The 21,696-nt window shown below is 38.3% G+C and overlaps 1 protein-coding gene across 7 annotated transcripts in view; it reads left to right on the top strand.

Moving 5' to 3' along the window:
• Positions 1–20,978, top strand: part of LOC126375645 (brain tumor protein) — a 626,498-nt gene extending 605,520 nt beyond the window's left edge. For 6 of the 7 annotated variants that reach the window (XM_050022678.1, XM_050022681.1, XM_050022679.1 and 3 more), the window contains one exon: positions 17,509–20,978. In XM_050022678.1, coding sequence (XP_049878635.1) covers positions 17,528–20,065 — 2,538 coding nt within the window. In that variant the 5' untranslated portion in view covers positions 17,509–17,527 and the 3' untranslated portion in view covers positions 20,066–20,978. Of the gene's footprint in view, positions 1–4,536; positions 4,555–17,508 lie in introns of those variants that run through there. The other variant, XM_050022683.1, reaches the window with a different exon arrangement.
• Positions 20,979–21,696: the final 718 nt, after the last annotated feature.

Below are 21,696 nucleotides of genomic sequence, written 5' to 3'. Positions count from 1 at the left end.
TGAAAACTTTTACTCGTCTGTCAGTTTCTAGCAATTACAAATGTTACAGACACGATAATAGCGTATCGTGTCGGCTGAAACTATAAAACTGAAATGTCAGCTATCATTTCTACTGAAATTTTGTTTTAGTATAAAGTATTATTTTCTGAACGCAGACAATTTAGCTTGTTCAAGGAAAATGTGATTGTGAGAAATAAGCTACTTTCATTTTGGAACGCTGAAAAATAGGTATTCCGAAATATACATGAATTGCATGTTTCACTAAGCTCATTTCAAGTATACGTAGTGTTGCAGTTACAGTCGTGTAATGTTCCATATTTAAATTCCCAAAGCTCATAAATAACTTAACCGTTCTCATTAATTTCAATTTCTCTAAAAACAATCGATTCATTAAATCCTTTTGTTGTCCATTAAATATAACAACTTCTCAACTTTGTAAACGGAACGCAGCTCTAAACCACTGTCAAAACTTCCCACTTAAAATCCCCTGGCTCGTAGTTAACTCAATTTACTGAATGCCAAATTGATTTCTGTTACGTCGGCTTTGCGACCAAAGTCGCTCGAACATATCCCAACTTCCACTCACAATAACCGTACCAACTTCAAACGCTGCTAATGAAATAGAATTCCGCATTACACCTCCTACTCCCGTATTTGTGCGGATGATAAACGAGCTAGAATTAACTTGGAATTAATAACACAGCAACATATATATTTTTTTAATTTTAAAATTTCGAACAGACCTGCATTCGAATCGCGTGCCAGTCAGTTCCTTATTGCATCACGAGATCTGAAGCACGGGAACAGTATTATTCAGCCAACTTTTACAATGTTTTTATTGTATCGAGTTTACTAACACGCAATGCTAAATGGCGAAAATTACTTTAATACAAAGCGGTTATGATAAAATACCTGCATTCTGACTTGGATTTAAATAAATGGAGGCTTTTTTTACTGTGGCGGGTTTTGAAGGTATTTTAAGGGCGTGTGTGGGTGAGAATTAAAACCACAGTGTATAAAGAAAGAGGGAGAGAGCGGAGACGTCTCTCTAACAGCCAATATCCGTTCGATCAGCTGTGCCGCCGGAAACAGCTGGCGGCTCGAGTGCGCCATTCACTCCAGTCGATTTTTTTCGAGTGACTAACGATTTTTTCGTCGCTAACTAATTCGCGGCAATTTATTTTTTCTATGAATTTTCGGCGAGTGGCCGTTACAAAAATGTGCTGCAGTCGGTGACAGATGTTCTTCTGTGACGGAAAACAAAATTTGTCTCATTTGTATCGTGAATTGTTTCACATATTTTTTAAATATTATCCTTTTTCATTTTTCAGGTTAAAATTCACTTAGGGAGGTTTTTGTGGGTCTTAATTTTAAGATTTTCATGTTATTCTTTGCTTTCGTCCTGCGACATGTCCAAACTATGCTTAAGCAGCATGAAACACTTTTTCTCTCCTTTTCTGACCATAGGTACATAGATAAATTGTAATAAATATTCAGAGTGTAAATCATATTTAATCACTGCTGAAGGTTACAGTATTAATGGCACGCGTTTACACCTGAAATTATTAATTTAAGCCTAACCAACTCCCGACGGGTTTCCTTTGATTAATATGTTAATTTCTCGTAACACAAAACTGTTCCAATGTTTCACTAGCTCTCTGTATTGTTTATGTAGTTGGTACGGTAAAAGGAACTTCGTTGGGGGAATTATCATAAATAAACTCACGACGATAATCCGTTTTGGGGTAGGCAGTAACCAAGTCGTTAGGCGATATTGCAACTCTTCTGGAATTTGTCTCGGAACTGAAGGTATAGTGACCAGGTTACCAGACCTTTGCCGATAATAATGTTTGATGGCTCGTGGTAGCTCAGTTGGATGAACGCTTGACTCTCACAGTGAGATCGTAGGTTCGAATCCAGCAGGGGCCTACCAATGCTTACGATTTTTTTTTTAATTAATGTTTGTGTTGCGAACTCTTCGTAGGTTTTGTAATCTTTTTATATTATTATGTTTTTATATTTATTCTTTTTTGACGTTTTGTATGTTGATTTTGTTTTACTTCTTGTCGTTTGCTTTTTGGTGACTGGTGAAAATATATTAAATAATTCTCAAAGCTAAGTATCTGTTATTCCTTCATTTCATTTAGTTATACAGTCCACTTCATATTCATCAGCTACCACTGTAGCTCACAGTTTGGGTCATATGATTATCACGTTCTCAGCGGGGAAGGATAAACATCGTGAGGAAACATATTGGGCTGGTTCGGTCAGGTAGTCAAAAAAGTCAGCCAGGCAACCGATTTTGTAAAATATCGCACCTTCAGGCAAGTAAGTGGTAGGTAGGTAAGTGGACCCTGTAAAAACAGGAAAACGCTAGGAAGGTGATGATAATGGGTCTTGATGGAATATGAGTAAGTGAGAGACAGACATGACATAGAAAGAAAACACAAGAAATCCATTCTTGGTCATGAATCGTCATACATACCTACTACTTAACAAAATATGAAACATAAAAAAAAATAAACATAAGTAAACAGAAAAAAGTTTTAATTAAAACAAAGCTGCCTGTATAGACAATAGAATTTGGAAATCGTACAACTGAGTGAAACAGTTGGAAACAGCTGTTCAGAACTGAAGTAATAGCCGAACAACGGGTACACAAAGGCCTTAAGTTAAGGTAATATTTCGAACGCCCTGTTCGCAATTTGAAAATTCAAATATTTGTAATATAAATTTTAATAGACATTGTCTGTGTATTAAATAATTTGTAGACGGAGCCATTAATTATAAGTACCTATCTACTTGCTTTAAACTTTTGTAATCCGTTACATTTAAAATAGAATGAAAAAAGCTTATTTTTGCATTTTTGTAGTAGGCAACTTGAAAATGTATGAAGAATTAAACAAAAATTTACCGACACAAATTACTATAAACGTTGAAAAAAAAAACATAATAATCGTGTAATAAATTATCTCTACAAGTCGCTAGAATCTAGTTTTAATTTTCATCTTTTTGAGGGAAAACTTAAGTGCCTACTACAGATTTTAACTAGGGAAGTCCACTTGCAGTGCAGCCAATACTAACTGGAAGTCTGAGTTCTCAATTCATAAAAAGATATGGTCTCTACGAGTGTACCCTTGTGAGTTTGACGAAGTCTTACGAATGACTTACGAACTCACTTTTCACGAAAAAAGGCTCTTTTGCGACGGAAAATTCCACTTGACTAACTCAGAATCATGAGCTCAATCATCTCCCTCAGTATTCATTACGATGTCACTAATACCCTGTAGAATTATATTACAAAACATACATTTAAGTTGCTTACTTAATAACGTAACGTAGTCACATATATATATTTACTATTATAAGCTGTAAGCTCCCCAAACAAAATAAAATAAAATATTACCTATTTCACCAATGTATTACTTAGTTTTAGTAAAATAGGTAATATAATGAAATATAAATTAGGTACTTACTTAAATTGTAAATAATTTATAAGTATATTAAGTATTGCAAAACAAACTACGTCAAATTCCGCACAGATGTGTCAACAACAAAACACAATTACATAATACGCATCATAATCATAACATAACAGGTAAAATGTTATGTTTGTTACGTTAGATAACACGGTTACCGTGAAATGAGCGAAATTCACCCCTCATCTAGTTTGCAGTGGTCATTTGACTGAAAATTTTACATAACATGTGACCGTAATTTGTCTGTAATCCATTGCCTATTTAGTTTCACATGGGGTTGGGAAATTACAATTTAAATTAAAGTTGAAATAGCTATGTTGTTCTTTGATAGTACTTAATTTGATATTGAAGCGAATATTTCCTACCTATTTGTTTTCCATCATTGTTTATTTATGCATGTTAATACTTTTGCCTATCATTTACATTGTGCCCAGGAGAACTTGTATCTTTGTACATAGGAAAGAATCTGTATTAGAAAAAAATATATAATAAGACAATAACATATAGATGTACGTCCCATGCCAAGCACAGGCCTCCCCACAACCAAGAGAAAAAAAAGAAAAAAAAAAGAAAAAATAATAATAATAATAGTGTTTCTGAACAAATGTTTAAATATGGTACCTTCAAGTTAAAATTAATGCTTGCAAGTTCCAATTTGGGATTTCGTGATTTGTATTCTACACGAACTCTAATTTCTCATCAAGCAAACTTTAATAAAGAACTCAATCTTGTCCTAATCAAATTTCGTTTTATATTTGCATGGAAAAGTCCAAAAATATAATTAAGCTATTTAGCTTAAATGAAACTTCGAATTGTTTCGAACGCTTCAGGAATTTTGATTTGAATCAAAACAAAGTTTGGAGTTTCGTTTGCCAATTTTTTTTTCTATTGAATTAATTTTTGCTCGCTGCTGAAATGCGTTGATCGAGAGGCCGGTATTTTTGTTAAATCAATATATACGTACTTAATAAATGTGTATCTAAGATGTTTTATTTACCAATGACTTTCTTGTTTTCAGGTAAGTATCTCAGGCAGTTCACGAGAGAGCAAATTCCTTCAGTAGATGCAATTTAAGGTTCAGTATGTGTAAAAACTTCTTATAAAGTTTTTTCCCTATTTGCATCCTATTATTGCGAATTAGCATATCGTCTTATAGTGACAACCACGCAAGCGCCTTCCTTTAACAACTAACTCGATTTCTTTCAATTAATTTCATTTCGGATAAAAAATGGAACCACAATTTTTTACTTGGATTTGTCTAATGCGAGGTTTTCAAATCAAATCATTATTGTGTGAATTTGGGTACACAATTTGGTCTTAAAATTAATCTTATGGCTAAGTCCCACCAAACTCTATCTTTGCAGACATTTACAAACATTATTTACACTACGGGAAAATCACATTTACAAATATAAATAGATAACAATATGTAGGCTTAATTATTTAAAAATTCATTGAGATCATAATAACTATTTTTTTTTCTATTATTTTTTTTTATTTCTATAATAGGTACTTATCTCTAAAATCAGGTAATACATTAACAGTAATTAAAATCGAGTGTGATTTTTAACTACTAATATATACCGATTGAACCGATGGCCGATGGGGCGGAAAGGTTCTGGAGTGGCGACCACGTGTCGGACGACGCTCAGTGGGTAGGCCCGCTACAAGGTGGACCGACGATCTGGTGAAGGTCGCGGGAAGCCGCTGGATGCGGGCAGCGCAGGACCGATCGTCGTGGAGATCCTTGGGGGAGGCCTATGCCCAGCAGTGGGCGTCATACGGCTGATGATGATGATGATGATGATAAATTTTACTAGTAATCTATGTATCCTATTATAATCTCATTACTCGGCTAAAGTTTGGCCTTTCTGACTATTGGCGCTCGTTATTCGTCATTTATATACGTTCCATACTTAAATAGTTGTAGTATCTTTCTCGGCTCATGTTTTATCTCCTTTACTTCGTCAAAATGTAACGTGTAAACGCCGTAATTGCTTGCTATACAAAAGTATACAACGCATTGTCAACAAAAGACGCGGAGTACTGTTGATAAATCTGAGCGCTCTACCAAATTCCCATCCCAAATATTTACCTCTATTATCCAATTTAGAGTATTTGTCTAGGGAATATTGGTTTAAACTAGCGAATTCTGTTTTCTTTGATTAGCGGGACTCGCTTTGACAGAACAGGCGCGGTATCCACTATCTATAGCCCTTTAGGTATTTATTCCCAATTGTTTTGCCTTTGTATTTAATACAACTTTCCTAATGACCTTTTAATACAAAGACACAAAACGAACTGCCTTCTTCATGGTAATTCAATTAAAACGACGATTACTTACTAACTACGCCGTCGTGTATTCAAAATTCGATTTGCGAGCGAGCGCCAGGATTCATTACCTTCAATTTGAAATTTGGAATCGCCTCAGAATTTTGATGAAGGCAATTTATGATATCGCATAACGTTATCGCTCTCAGCGTAAGCGCCTTACTGCCGCGAAAATAATTGTCTTTAAGCTATAATTAATATTACCCAGGGAAATTGTTAATGAACGCGCTTTTGCGCTGTCACTCAAGGGCGCTTTACTTTGAGCTGTACAATGCTACATCCGTTGAGTGGTGGATTGTCGCCCCCCGATTTGCATTAACGTGTGAACGAAGAGCTTTTCATTTCGTAGAACTGTCACATGTGTAACCTCAACAGCTCAAATTCCAAATTCAGATAATAAAACCGCGAAATATTCGTCTAGAAGGGATACGTTTTACACCGTCGTTCAAACGACGTTCGTTTTATTTTCGCGTACTAAAATCTTAATACTAGACATAAACGTACTGAGGTACTGTCAAATAAGGAGCCTCACTTCATACATTATTTATTAACAAAGGACACAGATTTGCATATCTCTGGAGTTATTGAACAAGTTTTATATTTTCTCATTCAATATTAAAGATTAAAGATGCGCTAGGGAATATTTTTAACATTTTGTCAGATAACGCGATGCCGTGCTGACGCAGCGTATGGGATTAATAAAAAGCGATCTTCAAGAACTGAAGTCCAATTGTTTAAAATCCACCTTTGCATCGATTCTTTCTCATGTATCTATCTTGTCATGCGAATAACTAAATTTTTCTTTTTAAAATTGTCGCATGCTTAAATATGTGTTTGAGTCCTTAACGCTACATGAACTTATGTTTCTTTGGAAAAGCATATAAGCTCCGCTAATTGAGTACAGTAGGTACCTCTATTTATAAGACAAGGAGTTAACTTACAGACGCAAAAGAATGGCAATGAAAAAAACTTTAGAGGCGATCAATCGCCGCGTTTGGCTACCATTGTCGGTTCAGTTCCAAACTTAAACAAGTCTCCTCGTAAAAAATAAGCTTAGTATACACCGTGCCGCATTATTCAGGAAAGTTTTCATTAAATATAGATAATGTGGCTCTCCTTCAAGTTTGTCTCCATCTTAAAGTTTAGTAATAAGGCAAGAATAAAGACAGAGAGAAGAAAAATTCGCCCTTAATTTTGTTTAGTAATATTTTCGTCGTGTTTATGAATGCTACATAATGATTTTATTTCTTGTACAAGACTATTTTTTAACGTGTTGCGAAAGAAAACATACATTAAATGCGTATTTTATTGGTAATTAAATACTAACCGCAAAGAGAAAATTTAAATTGAAAATAATTCTGACTCGGACGGAATTTGAACCCACAGCTGTTGTTAAACCGAGAGCGTGTTAACCATTACACCGCCGATTATAAATTGATACAACCAATTTAAATCGAAAAAATATATATCTATACAGGGTGTTAGTGACATCGTAACGAAAAAAAAAATGGAACGCCTATTTTATTGTACTAAAAACGATGGTGGGTGTTTTTCTTGTCGCAAATGTTTAATTAAGATTTTCAATTTTTACTGTGCCGCAATGTAAGTCGAACAACGCGCCACACAGACGCTAAACTTACGCGCGGCTACGTTACGCGTGTGAGATACGATGTTGATATCTAGGTAGGAGTTTTCATTCTCTTGTATTTAGATGCTTAGTAGTGGTTCAACGTTTAAAAATGTTGTTTGTTGAAGTAGAACACCTACTGCCACGATTTTTCACGCACGGTACCTACCTACCAGTTATTAAAACGTTCCTAACTTATTAACAATAAAAACCCTACTCTTGCCTTACCTTAATTGTTATTCCTTCGGATGAAGTACCTAGGTAGGTACCCTAGAACATGTCACGTCACGTAGGTATGCAACATCGCGTTTCCTCCGCGGTAGGTAGGTATCACACGCACTCACAAACACAACACCTTGCTCTTTAATAAACATCAACAATCTTCCATACTTTTGCGCAGTAAATGGTCTATGATCTATCATCATAGTCGACACTACTCATTTACAGAATGAAACAAACACTCACAAACACGAAAAAAATATCCTCGAAAAACATCACGCGATTCGGGTCAAGCTTAGTATTCGACTGAGCGGAAGCGCGCGGCGGCGGCGTTAGCGCAAAGCATCAAAGGCGCCGACTAAGGGCGCCGACGACGCACCGGCCGCGGCCGAGTCGAGCCGACGACTAGAGAGAGAGAGAGAAGTATGTTTATGGTGCAAGTGACAGAGAAAGAAATAGTATCTGTTCGTATGCCTACTTTATTGGCGAGCGTTGCCCTTGACCCGTGCGCCGGCTATTCACCTGCGCATAGCTGAAGTTGTAGATACGTTATTATTATTATTGATGACATTGATAAAATTTAATAATTAGTAATTTTTATTTGTTTATTTTAAATGTGCGTTCTATGCAGCTTAAAACACAATATGGGACTGAAAAAAATCTAATTTTTTTATGAATTTGGCGACAGGAAACTTCACTTGATACCTATCAACTCAAAGAAATACCTAGTATCTGTTCGTAATGCCTACTTTATTGGCGCGCGTTGCCCTTGATCCGTGAGGCTATTCACGTCCGAGTATCCATCAAGACAGATCAAACAAGCCCTAACTCGGAGGTCTTGCGTCCCAGGATCCTTTAATTATGTCTTAGAACCTTCTTGGCCTATGTGGTCCAGTGGTTGAGCGATGGGATGCGGAGGGTCCGGGTTCGTATTCCGGTGGGGACATATCACAAAAATCTGTTTATAAGGCCTTTGGTTGGGACGTTACAGGCTGATCACCTGATTGTCCGAAAGTAAAATGATCCGTGCTTCGGAAGGTACGTTAAGTCGTTGCTCCCGTCTACTAGGTACTTATGTAAGCACGTAGCCGTTACATGAATATTGTACACAGAACAGGATAGGTTTAATTAGTTCTTTACTGATGATTTAACAATGAGATTTAAAACTACGAATAACTTAGTACTTAGTACCTCGGTACGGTACCAACATGTAACAAGAAAAATAAGATCACTCCACTCGGACAATTTTTTTCTTTGAACATGCCGACATTGCCTACGCGGCGGAGTTGCCGAACTATCGATAGGTAGATTATCAATTGTTGAACTTGAAAATTGTCTAAACTATCGAAAGTAGTGATAGTACATTTAGATCGATACTAGCGATAGTACCGATAGGTCTTGCTTTGTAACAATAATGGGTATTGATCTAAAAGATCTATCGATAGGTACCTACTATTGTTTTTTTTTTAACTAGGTATCGATAGAATATCGATAGGCAACACTCTGGCGGAGTGTCCGCCCAATTTTAGACGCGATCTCGCTCGATTTTTGTGTAGCGAGGTTTTGCGTAGGTACTTACATACTAAGTTGGTGGATGGTTGACATAGTAGGTAACTAATTACCTAATCTGTGGTGGTTGTGTTAGTTGGTTGTTAGTTATTCTAATGACAACAAAGAATACAATTATTTACTGTTTCAACTGTTTTAGGTAGATAATGGCCCTGATTCCTATGAGTAAATGAATGAATAACCCGGTCGAATCAAAAAGGTATCTCGCTGGTAAATTAATTCTGTCGGTTGTTTTAGATTTCTGCTTAAAATTGACGTGTATTCCATAAATTTTATGCCTGTTGATTATCCGTCCATTTAAGAATAAGAATAAAATAAATTTATAATTTACGATAGACAGAGAAAGAAATAGGATCGGTTCGTAGTGCCTACTTTGTAGGCCGCGCCGCCGCCGCGCCGCCGGCGTGCGGCGCGGGGCGCGCGGAGCGGGGCGTGCGGAGCGGGGCGCGCGGCGCGGTGCGTGTGGCCGTTGACCCGTTCGAGCAGCTGTTGTCTCCATTACATCGAAAATTTTCGATAATTTGTCATTATTGTTTTTTTTATTGAAATTTGGGTTCTATGCAGCTAAAAGCACAATATGGAATTGAAAATAATTAAAAACAAAACTCAAAATTTCATGAATTTTGCGACGGAAAATTCCACTAGATATTAACTCAGAATCATGGTCTGAATCATCCCTTTCAGTATTCGTTACGATGTCACTAACACCCGGTATATGTTCGCTTTGTGAGTTTCCCTAAGCATGGATAAGTGCTATAAAAACAAAATTCAACTAACCGCCTTACCAATAAAAATGATATGCTTAAATATTTGACAGCCAACATAAACATAAACAGCCTATACACGTCCCTCTGCTGGGCAAAGGCCTCCCCTCAATCAACCGGAGGGAGGATGGAGCATACTCCACCACGCTGCTCCACTACGGGTTGGTGGAGATGTTTGGGCTTAGTAGCCCATGGTTGCCCAGAGCTGGTGCTCGGGACCAACGGCTTAGCGTGCCTTTCGAGGCACGGATTGCACGGAGTGATTCAATGTCCAACCAACCAACAGCCAATTAAATTATTTGTATACTTAATTGGTTTCAGTTTTGCTTTGCTGTGAAATATTTAAACACACGTTCACCGCTTGTTTCTTGTTTATTGGTGAAGATTCTTGTGGGTTGTGAGGTGAATTACCAACCTCATCAACCCAGGTGTCAGGGTTACTATTGATCCGCCAAAGGCCCCTGACACGGCTCATGTAACGACTTACTGCTTACATCAGTAAGTAGTAACCGGGACCAACGGCTTAACGTGCCTTCCGAAGCGCGGATCATCTTACTTTCGGCCAATCAGGTGATCAGCATGTAATGTCCTAACCAAACTAGGGACCACAAAGTAATTTTTGTGATTTGTCCCCACCGGGAATCGAATCCAGAACCTCAGGATCGTGAGCCCAACGCTCAACCACTGGACCACGTAGGTCGTTTCTTAATTTAATATTACGATTATTGCGCTCTCACGAACAAAATAGGAAACGTTTTTTATTTACATCATAGATCAAAGAATATTGGTCCCTGGACGGATTTTTTTGAGCTCTCGGTAACAAAAAAAAATATTTTTTTTATTTCTTTGTAACACAAATAAACCTAATGAGCCTACAACTTTTTTACGATTTGTATCTCTGCTCATCCCGATATACAGACTATATTTATGTTTGTACCCTAATAAATGAGAAAGATACATAAAAAAGATTACATTCACAAAAAAAAAGAAGAACGTCTCCATTATCTTAATACGTGATGTCGTAAACGTGTGGTGTTACCAGCCGTGAAAAATATGCGCCTGTCCGGAGATGTTCTCATGAATTTTAACGTTTACAAGTGTCGAGTTCTGAATAATGCACGCATGGCAACACTGGAGTGTAAATAAATCTCTGTTTTAGTTGCATATTGCTGTTTGACATTTAGATACTGTACTACTGTAGTAGGAATTGAATGGTTTTTTTTTAAATTTCTGTTAGTTGCTTATCAGTTAGATGAGGCCCCTCAGCATTCCATTTGTCCGGCCCAGTAGTGAATGCCGTCTGAGGCAAACCTACTTCGTAACTACCTCTCCATCATAATTAACTCCATACCTGCAAGTTATCCTCTACTGAATTTTATAACTCTGCCCACCCCTATAGGGATCAGTGCGCGAATTATATTGTATCGTTGTAATTACCTTGATTCACGTATTTTTAAACCGCCATTTTACAAAAACCGGTAATTTAAAATCGCCATTCTTGAGAACGCAAGGTGCGCTTTTGTGAATGAACGCCTCCACACACACACACACCTATACACAGACACACACACACACACACACACACACACACACACACACACATACACACACACACACACACACACACACACACACACAGACTCACACACACACACACACACACTCACACACACATCTTTATGCCAAATTCTAGAGTAGTGTGCGGCAATAAGTTATATTTTCCACTGTCAATGTCCTCGGCAGATGTATTTGATAGTCGTTTTGATATTGGACGGAAGATCTTCATTTCAATGATTTATACAATACCTAGGTACTGCTTTCTGCTCGACCAGCGTGATAGGTGGTGAGCTGTATCGCCGTTTATAATTGTGGAACCAACTGTGTTAATGAAAACTGCACTTAATATAAATTAATAACTCAGTTCAAACAGGCGTCATTTTTTACATAACGAACAGGGCCCTAGACGCTTTTTCTATATAAAACTGAACATTCTAATAGCGCTTATTTTGATCTGCATGTTAGTTTCCCATTGTGAAAGTTGTGAAAATGAAACAAATAAATAAGTAAACCTTCGCGTTTATAATATTAATGTGATCCGTACACCAAAACTTAAAAAATAACAGCAACTTAAAACAAGAGATAATCTAGCAACAAACTTTATAGAAATAATCATCATTAGGTATGTATCAAGCGAGTTCTACGTACTATACTTAGAATGTGCAATCCGAGAACACACCATGAATAGACTCGTATACATCTCAACAACTCTTCACGAGATGACTTCAACAGAATGGTACAAGAATTCACGGAAAACCCTCGACAAGTTTCCTGAGAAGCGGTGTTGTCGCCTTTATTGTGGAACTGAGTCGTATAAATGTATCCACACGTCTTATGTCCGCGGTGCTATGGGACATTCTGATTTAATACTTCTGAATTTGAAACAGTTAATGCCGGTGTTACGATCTGAAGGAACAGAGTTCGGGTTTAAATAGGTATTCGTAAAAAAATATGGAAAACATCTCATAGAATCTTGTTAATTCACGTGTATAATCTCGTTCTGATCCCTAATGTGGAGGGCATAGCAGAAGGAAACTTGCAGCCAATTTTGATACGATGTCCGATGAATTCGGTATTTTCTACTTGGTAATTAACTTTCCCATTCGTTCTGCGTTCCGCCCGATCAGTAACGCAACTGAAATATAGCCAAAACCTTTCTTCTACACATTACCCGCAATAAGTAATGTACTGAAATTAGTACGTGTTACCATCAAATAATGGTCTTAGTCCACCTTAACGTCTGGCATGACCACAACTTTGGTTTCTTACATTTCAATTGACCCCCGAAGCTTGTAGGAAAGTATTCTTTACTTGGAGGTGTTAAAGTTCTGTTTGAGCTGGCTTGGGTATTGATTTACAGCTGTTGCGAAAACCTTTCGGGTTCGGTAATCTGCTTTGGGCCAATTGCAATTAATGGGGTCCCAGGGCAGTGCGATGCCCCTTTCGCAGATGTACTGACGCTAGATATGTTTCTTAATATATACTTATGTGAATACATAGAAAAATAGCATACACGGCCGATATTTAGCTCTGTTATGTCAACGGGTTTTGTAAACCGAATCTTGTCAATATTGTCGCATTGCTGGAAGAAGATGGCCGCCTGTTGTACTACCAATTTATTTATAATACTAATGTTTTTTTTAATGTGATTCAAGTGCAATAAAGAGTTTTTGTATTGTTTTGTATTGTAAGATATTATGGTGCATCGCTATGCCATCAAGTACAAAATAAATATTATAGCACCAAAAATGTCTATCTTTACGGTCATATTACAGTTACAAAGTTAGTAACCTTGACACCAGGGTTGATGAGGTTGGTATTCCACCTCACAACCCACACGATAAGAAGAATGTTAGTAACTAATGATCAATATTATTAGATCGTTTATTATTGAAAAATGAAAAAATAATCATTAGATCTATTAAAGAATTGAATTTTTAAAATAATTAAATTGATAATTCATTCACTTCCGAAAACCGTCTTTCTGTTTCGGCGTATAAAGTGCCCGAAAGTTCTATATATAGCAGGTTCTAACTTCTAAGAAATCTTCTTCATCTCGTCACGTCGTGCTTCTTCAGAATTATCTACAAACTTATTATAAACGCTATTGTTAATTTTCTTCTTATTCTATTCTTCGATACCAACGTTCATTATCATCTCCCTAGCGTTATCCCGTTTATACGTAATCTTAATCAGTTAATAGTCAGAAAACCAAAAATGTAGGTTATTAAAGCTTATATTTCCTGTGTTAATGCTCTCGTAAATAACATTGCCAACAATCCTCAGCCCATTCTCCAGCTCTATATCCTTGTCAATAACTAAGGGAGCACCTTTCCCCGGAGAATAGCCCCTACAATGCTATACAATTTTCAACTATTGTGCTTCTCGCTGCCATCTCGATACGAAGCACAACTTAAATTGGGTTTTCTTAACAAATTCGCCAAACCTATTTACCTTCATTCTTGAAGGACAAAGGCTTGGCCTTTCCTTAATTTTCCTTTATGGACGTCAAATAGTGTTATTTTGGGACTGAGACCTGATAATATACAATGCATACGTGTATACTTAGTAGTGCTTACGATCGATCGTAAGGGGTTCGAAACGTAGTATGTCATGTCACTGTGCGTTGGTGGAAACCCACTAGTTTGTAACCTACTAGTCAGAACATAGCCTGAAATTTTCAATTCAGAAACTGTTTTTGATTGATGACTTTATCAATAACCGGTGTCAACCATAGAGTTCAAAAAATCGGCCTTACCTATATTCTGTGGTTCTTCTTCTCAACAATGGTTTTACTTCTCTAACTAAGCACGTTTCTAAGTGTTGTAAAATGATCACTCGATTGTGCTATATCCCAATTTATTTTATTATTTCTAATCATCAAGCAGCTTGGCATTCTGTATATCCTGTAGTCTAGGTATCTTGGTGCGATAGTCCACAATTTCCTGAACACAATAATATATTTGGTGCTTCAAGGCATGTGCTTTAGTATGTGGCGTTTCGGACATTGTGTTCCAGACATGAGGTGTCACGAATGATGAGTCTAGCGGCATTGTTGCCTATCGCTTAGTTTCTCCATTATTGGGACAGTACTGTATAAGTATCTTAGGAAGATATATGAACGATGTTATCATTATCGTTATTATTATTATTATCGTGTAACGCAGTTGTATGTTCAAAAACCTTTTCAATGTATACTTTCACCTCTCCTAGTACTAAGTGTGACTTGCTGCACATACATAATCCGTACGTCTTATCGTTTTTCTCCTTTCTAATCCTGCCAAGGTCGTAGGTCAAAATACCAGTCTTTAATTTAAGAAGGCATTATTTTTTTTGGGATTGTCAAACCATCAGGGGATAGCCCTGATTTCAATCCCAGAAATTAATCACCAAAAACCGTATTCACAAAGGCTTGTCCAACGATATTGGCCTGTAAATCTGCTTGTGTAGCTCGACAACAGCAACACGCCGCCATGTAATATACGAGGTAGATGCGCCACTAATTACGTCGTACTCAATCTGCAATCGCACTGCGTTCGAAATTGCTGAATCAGAAGCTTTCGGTTCCATTTCAGATATAACATGAATATGGGTGCTGGTAATGGCGTTGTCAGTGTATACGACGTTTTGAATTAACGCATGAACCAAATGTCTTTATGAAGCTTAAGTAGGTAATATAATAGCTTAAGTAGGTTTTCCTTAAAAAATATTCGTCAAAAATCTTCACGTTTTTGGTTCTATAAAAGCGGATAATAAAGTTAGATAAACAGGTAGCAACTGGTAATCTAAACTCAGCACTCAAATGAAACTATTTACGATTATATTCAATTTATCTAAGTAAAAGATACATAAACGTCGTACATATTTCATAGCTTACGTAAACAGTAGGAACATTTGCCAAGTGTAAATGAAAACATAAGCAGCTTTAAAAAGTTGAAAGCATTCATTAACACAACTTTTGTTGTACAACTTGGGAATTTTGAAAACAAAATTCAGTTTCCTATTGATGGCTAACGGGACTTTGTTCGGGATTATTTTCGTTAATTAACAAAATTTCAAAGCAATTTTCATGTTTTTTGTTATCCACTTTGTATTCACGTAACTGGATTTCATTGTTTCGTGCTTTCTTCTTTTGAAATAAAAAAAGAAGTTACAGAATAGGTGATTCTTTCAATAAATATTTAAACGTATTATTACTGATACTTTACATTTCAATATTTGTTAGCAAATTGGAAACGTAAATGAAAATTACCTCGCATTACCACACTACAACCAATTCTTGTATAATGCAGAATCTATCGTCAATGCCATGATAGGTCGGCATATTTAACTAATATATTTGTTTTATCAATATCTTTATTTACGAGGTTGCATTTTGTAAAAACGATGTCGACATTAGTTCACTCACATCATTAATACCTACTGCATTCTAATTCATCTACGTATACGTTGGACATTCTGCAACGCAGAGGCAACTGTCTCTCAATACATGTGGCTCTTCACAATACATCACATAAAGCCCGTCTAATGCCCGATACGATACTAGTTCGCTATAGGCCCCCAGAGCCGTACAGGAATTTACGTGATGTATGATTACATGGGATAGAGGCAACGGACGATGCTCGACATTCGCTACGATTCGTTGGAATATTTCGCCACTCAAAAAAGGGCTTATTACTTTCAAATCAATGTTATGATTGTTATTTACATTCTCTAATTAAGAGTGTATAAGGTATATTTTGATTTTACTAACATTTCAAACCAAACTGAAATTAAAAGCTTAATTTATTATAACTATGTGCCTATAACAAAGCAACCAAAAAGCTTAATGTAATTGTTGAACCCTTCCATTTGGTAATTCCACTTTTGTTCTCCCTAAAATTTCATGTTATGGTAGAGCGGTTCTAATTCATGACCGCAACGGGTTTATGTATGTGTGTGTGGGTGTATGTGCGTATGTGGGGTGAGTGGTTGTTAGTCCCCCGTGACGGGCACGTCGGCTCGATTGCAACGGTGCATCGCATACAAAATGACCACCACCGAACAATAGAGATGTTAAATTGCACATGTTTTTGGGCTATTTACCCTAATGCTCGGTCAAAGCCTGAATAATGCGCTGACGATAAACGTTTTCTCTAATAGTAAAAGACTGGTAGAGGTAAAATAAATGTAAATGATATGTCGAGATGGTTCAAGGTTCTAGACGTCTGAAGACTACGAAGTTAACATTAATGCAATCGTTCTCACGCAAATTGCTCGCGTTTTAATATTAAAAGCAAAGACAGACGCTATAATTTTGTTTTGCAATCCACTGGCATTTCATTGCAAATGTTACTGCGTCCAAATTAAGCTTCAATTTAAAGTTTTACAGCTACCGTCCAATTTCGTTGCTTTCGTTGAACATAATTCTGAACTACCTACTACAAAACAAGGCCGTTCACCTCGCAAATATCTCCCCTAGGTGGTCCGCTAAACACGGGGGAGTCGAAAATAAATTTCTACCCTCACCCTTATTCAAATAACACGAAGTATCCCCTTACGATTTGCCCTATGCGTTGCCATGGCGACGCGGCCCTTCGTAGAAACTGCATCGCGGTAGGATGTAAACAGACCCAGGATAGCTCTGCAGTTTTGGACGCCTCCCCGACGCCATTATTGATGTTTTCGATGCTCCATTCCGCTTCTTCCGGCATTTGCTCGGTTCGCCGTAAATTCCCCCAAAATATTGAGTAAAGCGTCTCTATTTATCACATTTATGACACGACTTCGGTATCTATAAGGTCAGGGGCTCAGTAAAATGTTTAACGCTGTATGCCAATGGGTAGTAGAAAATTTGTGACTAAACGATCTAACCTATTTTATGTTTATAGCGTAATAAAATAAGGACTACTCGCTACTTACTCTCTTATCTGTTTATTTAAAGTTTTATGTGAATTTAACGACATGTTTTCTGTTGTTGCAGGGATGCCGGTTTCCTGAAGATGGCCTCACGCACCCCGTCCCTTGAGTCGCTGCCCGGTGCTAACTCTATAGGTTCGCTGGAGCGTGGCTCCTTATCGCCCTTGACCCTGAGCGGCTCATCGCCTCCTGCGAGTGACTCCGCCGTATGTGACCTCCGCGAGTTCGACGGCCTTGACACCATCTGCGCGATCTGCCGAGAAACATTCGTCGACCCGAAAGTACTCAACTGCTTCCATACTTTCTGCCGGGCTTGCCTGGAGAGGGAGCAAACACACCCCGACAAAGTAACGTGCGTTACCTGCCGCGTGGACAGCCAGCTGCCGCCCGCGGGTGTACCTGGTCTGCTCACAAACCTAGTGGTAGCCGCCGCCGTCGAGCAGGACGCTGACTTGCTCCCGTCTGCTCGCCAAACAAGCTCGCCGTCTGCTCGTTGCACCGGCTGTAAATCAAAGGAATCAGACGCCGTAGCGCGTTGCGTCGACTGCGCCAATTTCCTCTGCCCGAATTGCGTCATGGCGCACCAATTCATGCATTGCTTCGAGGGCCACCGCGTGCTGGCGTTCACAGACTTGAAAGATGATAAGGGCATGCTCGGATCTGCACTTACGACGAGCGGAGACAAGACCGCTTTTTGCCCACGACACAAAAATGATATACTTAAATATTATTGTCGTACATGCTCTGTGCCGGTATGCAAAGAATGCACTATAATCGAACATCCAGCTACCCTACATGATTGCGAGCATTTATCCGATGCAGGACCCAAACAATTAGAGCTTATGCAGACGGCTGTAAATGAAGCTAAGACACGTGCCACTGAAATCAGGCATGTTGTAAAAACTGTTGAACACGCCGCTGGAAAACTGCAAGTTCAGTACCACAAAGCTCAAAACGAAATTAACGACACGTTTCAATTTTACCGCTCAATGCTCGAGGAACGTAAACAGGAACTACTGAAAGAACTCGAGAGCGTTTTCTCTACAAAACAAATCGCACTCACAGTAGTTGGGCAGAAGGCTCAAGAGACTGTTGATAAGATTTATCAAACCTGCGACTTTGTAGAGCGACTGACTAAATGCGCCAATATAGCCGAAATATTGATGTTCCGAAAACTTTTAGACACAAAGTTACAGTCACTAATGAGTTCTAATCCAGAACAAAGCGTACAAACCGCATGCGAGCTTGAATTCGTTTCCAATTACCAGGCGATTCAAGTTGGAGTGCGTAACACATTTGGATATGTGCGATCAAGCTCGGAAGCAAATGTTGGGCCTACTAAACAACCACCCATTGCTCGTCCCACCAATGGCTCTCTATTAAATGGTGGTTCTTCATCCAGCAGCAGCAGTGTAAATGGAAGCTCTGGTAGCTTGAATGGTGGTATTCACCTACCGACTGGACTCAACGGCGTGCTAGACCGCCCATACACGAATGGTCTCCTTGGACCCACTAGCCAATCGACCTCGCCTTTCGAGTCGAATATAATTTCAAAACGCTTCAACAGTGCCAACAGCCTTGGCCCCTTCTCCACTGCCATTGGAGATATCAACCTAAACGGAATCAATCCTTATGAAAAGTGGTCTAATGGAGGCTGTGACTCGCTCTTCCCGCCTGCAACTACCGATCCTTACTCGCTAACAACAAGCGCGCATACAGACCCTATTCTAGATTTGACGAACAAACTGATTTCCACTGCCATTTTCCCACCGAAATCTCAAATTAAGCGCCAAAAGATGATTTATCACTGCAAATTTGGTGAATTTGGCGTTATGGAGGGTCAGTTTACTGAACCTAGCGGCGTCGCTGTCAATGCTCAAAACGACATCATTGTCGCTGACACTAACAACCACCGCATCCAGATCTTCGACAAGGAGGGCCGCTTCAAATTCCAATTTGGCGAATGTGGCAAACGAGATGGACAATTACTGTACCCGAACAGAGTCGCCGTAGTGAGGACGTCCGGTGACATCATCGTCACGGAGAGATCGCCGACGCACCAGATACAGATCTATAACCAGTACGGACAGTTCGTACGAAAATTCGGTGCCAACATACTCCAACACCCGCGAGGTGTCACTGTCGACAACAAAGGACGTATCGTCGTTGTCGAATGCAAAGTAATGCGCGTCATCATTTTCGACCAGGTTGGCAACGTATTGCAAAAGTTCGGGTGCTCCAAACACCTAGAATTCCCTAACGGAGTAGTGGTCAATGACAAGCAGGAGATTTTCATCAGTGACAACCGAGCGCACTGCGTCAAAGTCTTCAATTATGAAGGCATCTATTTACGCCAGATTGGAGGTGAAGGGGTGACTAATTACCCGATTGGCGTGGGCATCAACGCCGCTGGAGAGATCTTGATCGCTGACAACCATAACAATTTCAACCTAACGATATTCACCCAGGACGGACAGCTAGTGTCAGCTTTGGAGAGCAAAGTAAAGCATGCACAGTGCTTCGATGTGGCTCTAATGGATGACGGGTCGGTGGTGCTCGCCAGCAAAGACTACCGGCTCTACATCTACCGTTACGTGCAAGTGCCGCCTATAGGTATGTGAACCGTACGCCCTGATCACCGGAGATCGGAATGACCGATGAACTATAAGCCAAAAATCGACACATTCAAACGCATCCCGTAAATGTAAGAGACTAACGGCCATACGTGTCAATTTTTGTATAAAGTGACGTTCAAGTGAAATACGGAACTTGCTAGTTTTTATAAGTGCAAGTGATTATTATTGTGGCTGTCTCGGTGTGATCAATTCAAGTAACGATAAAGTCCTATACAATATTTTCGGCATGAGATCTCTGTATGCATTATTTCTAAACGAAACTGTAATGAGATTAGCTATAGTATTGACATTGTTATTTGGTACCTATTGGAGGATAGAGATTATTCCGTTGGGTCGATCCAAAACAAGCGAACGGTGTTCTCCACCCCTATCATTTTTTGATCTATTGAATAATATTTTTTCATATCCCACGTCGTTAAATTAGGGATGAATATTAAGGGCATTTGTATTATTTAGCCCATTTGTTGGACCAATATTTTAACTATTACTTAACAAATTGTTAGGCGTTAAGCGTGTGATTTTATCGTAATAAGAGAGCATCGAGCGGTATTGTTGTTAGTTTTAAGGATATTCTTCGGCACAATGGCACTTCCTGTTTTTAATTAGCACTTATTCTGTGTCGATGGAAATATGATTATGAAACTAAGTAAGAAGTTGTTACATTATTATTAGATAAGTGTTAAATTGATTGAGCTGATATGGACAATCTTTAGTTACTACCCCTCTTTGTAGTTACAAAATTGTAGGGAAATGTGATGGTAGGGGTTTTATCAATGACAAAGTCGACTGCGGCGTTATTCCCGACAGAGTCTCCAGATGGCAGTGAGGAGCTGCCGATCCTTCGAACCAAAACATATTAAACATCACAATGATCGAAAGTGTTTTATATCGCTCAGATAATTTCTAGTATGAGTATTATAAAGCATTTTAGATTACGGTGTAACTAATTTATGATTATGACTAATAGTGATGGTTGTAGTTTTTTAATTCTCAGATTACTCTAGACATTTTACTCTTAACGACCGTTCATGTCATTACCGCCTAGTCACTGAGAGCCCACGGACCTTAAATTTCTCATGTTTCGTTATTATTTTTTAACAATTAGTAACATTTGGTTGATAATATTGTTCGTTTTTATACAAATGTAGTACCTATTTGAATGTTTTTTTTTAAGTAATTGGACACGGTAGTAACTAGTAGAGCACTTTAGGAAATGGTCGTCTCGCTAGACTTTTTTTAATGATGATAAATTTGAGATTTTAGCTGAGATAAGAGCACCGCGTGGTTGCCCGCGATTCTTACTGGGGTATTACAGCTTGCTCGGTATACAAAATAATATACAATTCGTTATTCTGGTAAGATATTTTTTATATGAAAACAACTTTATTTTTGTAGTGGTAGTATTATACGGTGCATGTGTAACGTTTACTTTTTGTATTTTATGAATATTATGCTATTATTTTTTACTACATTACCGTGTGTTTGAGTGTGTTAGCAGAATTATTTTAGTTCGATTTTCATTAGTTTTTGGTTTTTTTTCTTAGTGAATAATGATTTTTAGTATTTTTTTTGCTGAATCTATGACAATAAAAGATCTGATTCGATACGTGCGTTCG

This window comes from Pectinophora gossypiella, chromosome 19 (genome assembly GCF_024362695.1).
Source record: "Pectinophora gossypiella chromosome 19, ilPecGoss1.1, whole genome shotgun sequence".
NCBI lineage: Eukaryota > Metazoa > Arthropoda > Insecta > Lepidoptera > Gelechiidae > Pectinophora > Pectinophora gossypiella.
The sequence above is the reverse complement of the archived record's forward strand: the minus strand, read 5'-3'. Positions and strand labels throughout refer to the sequence as shown.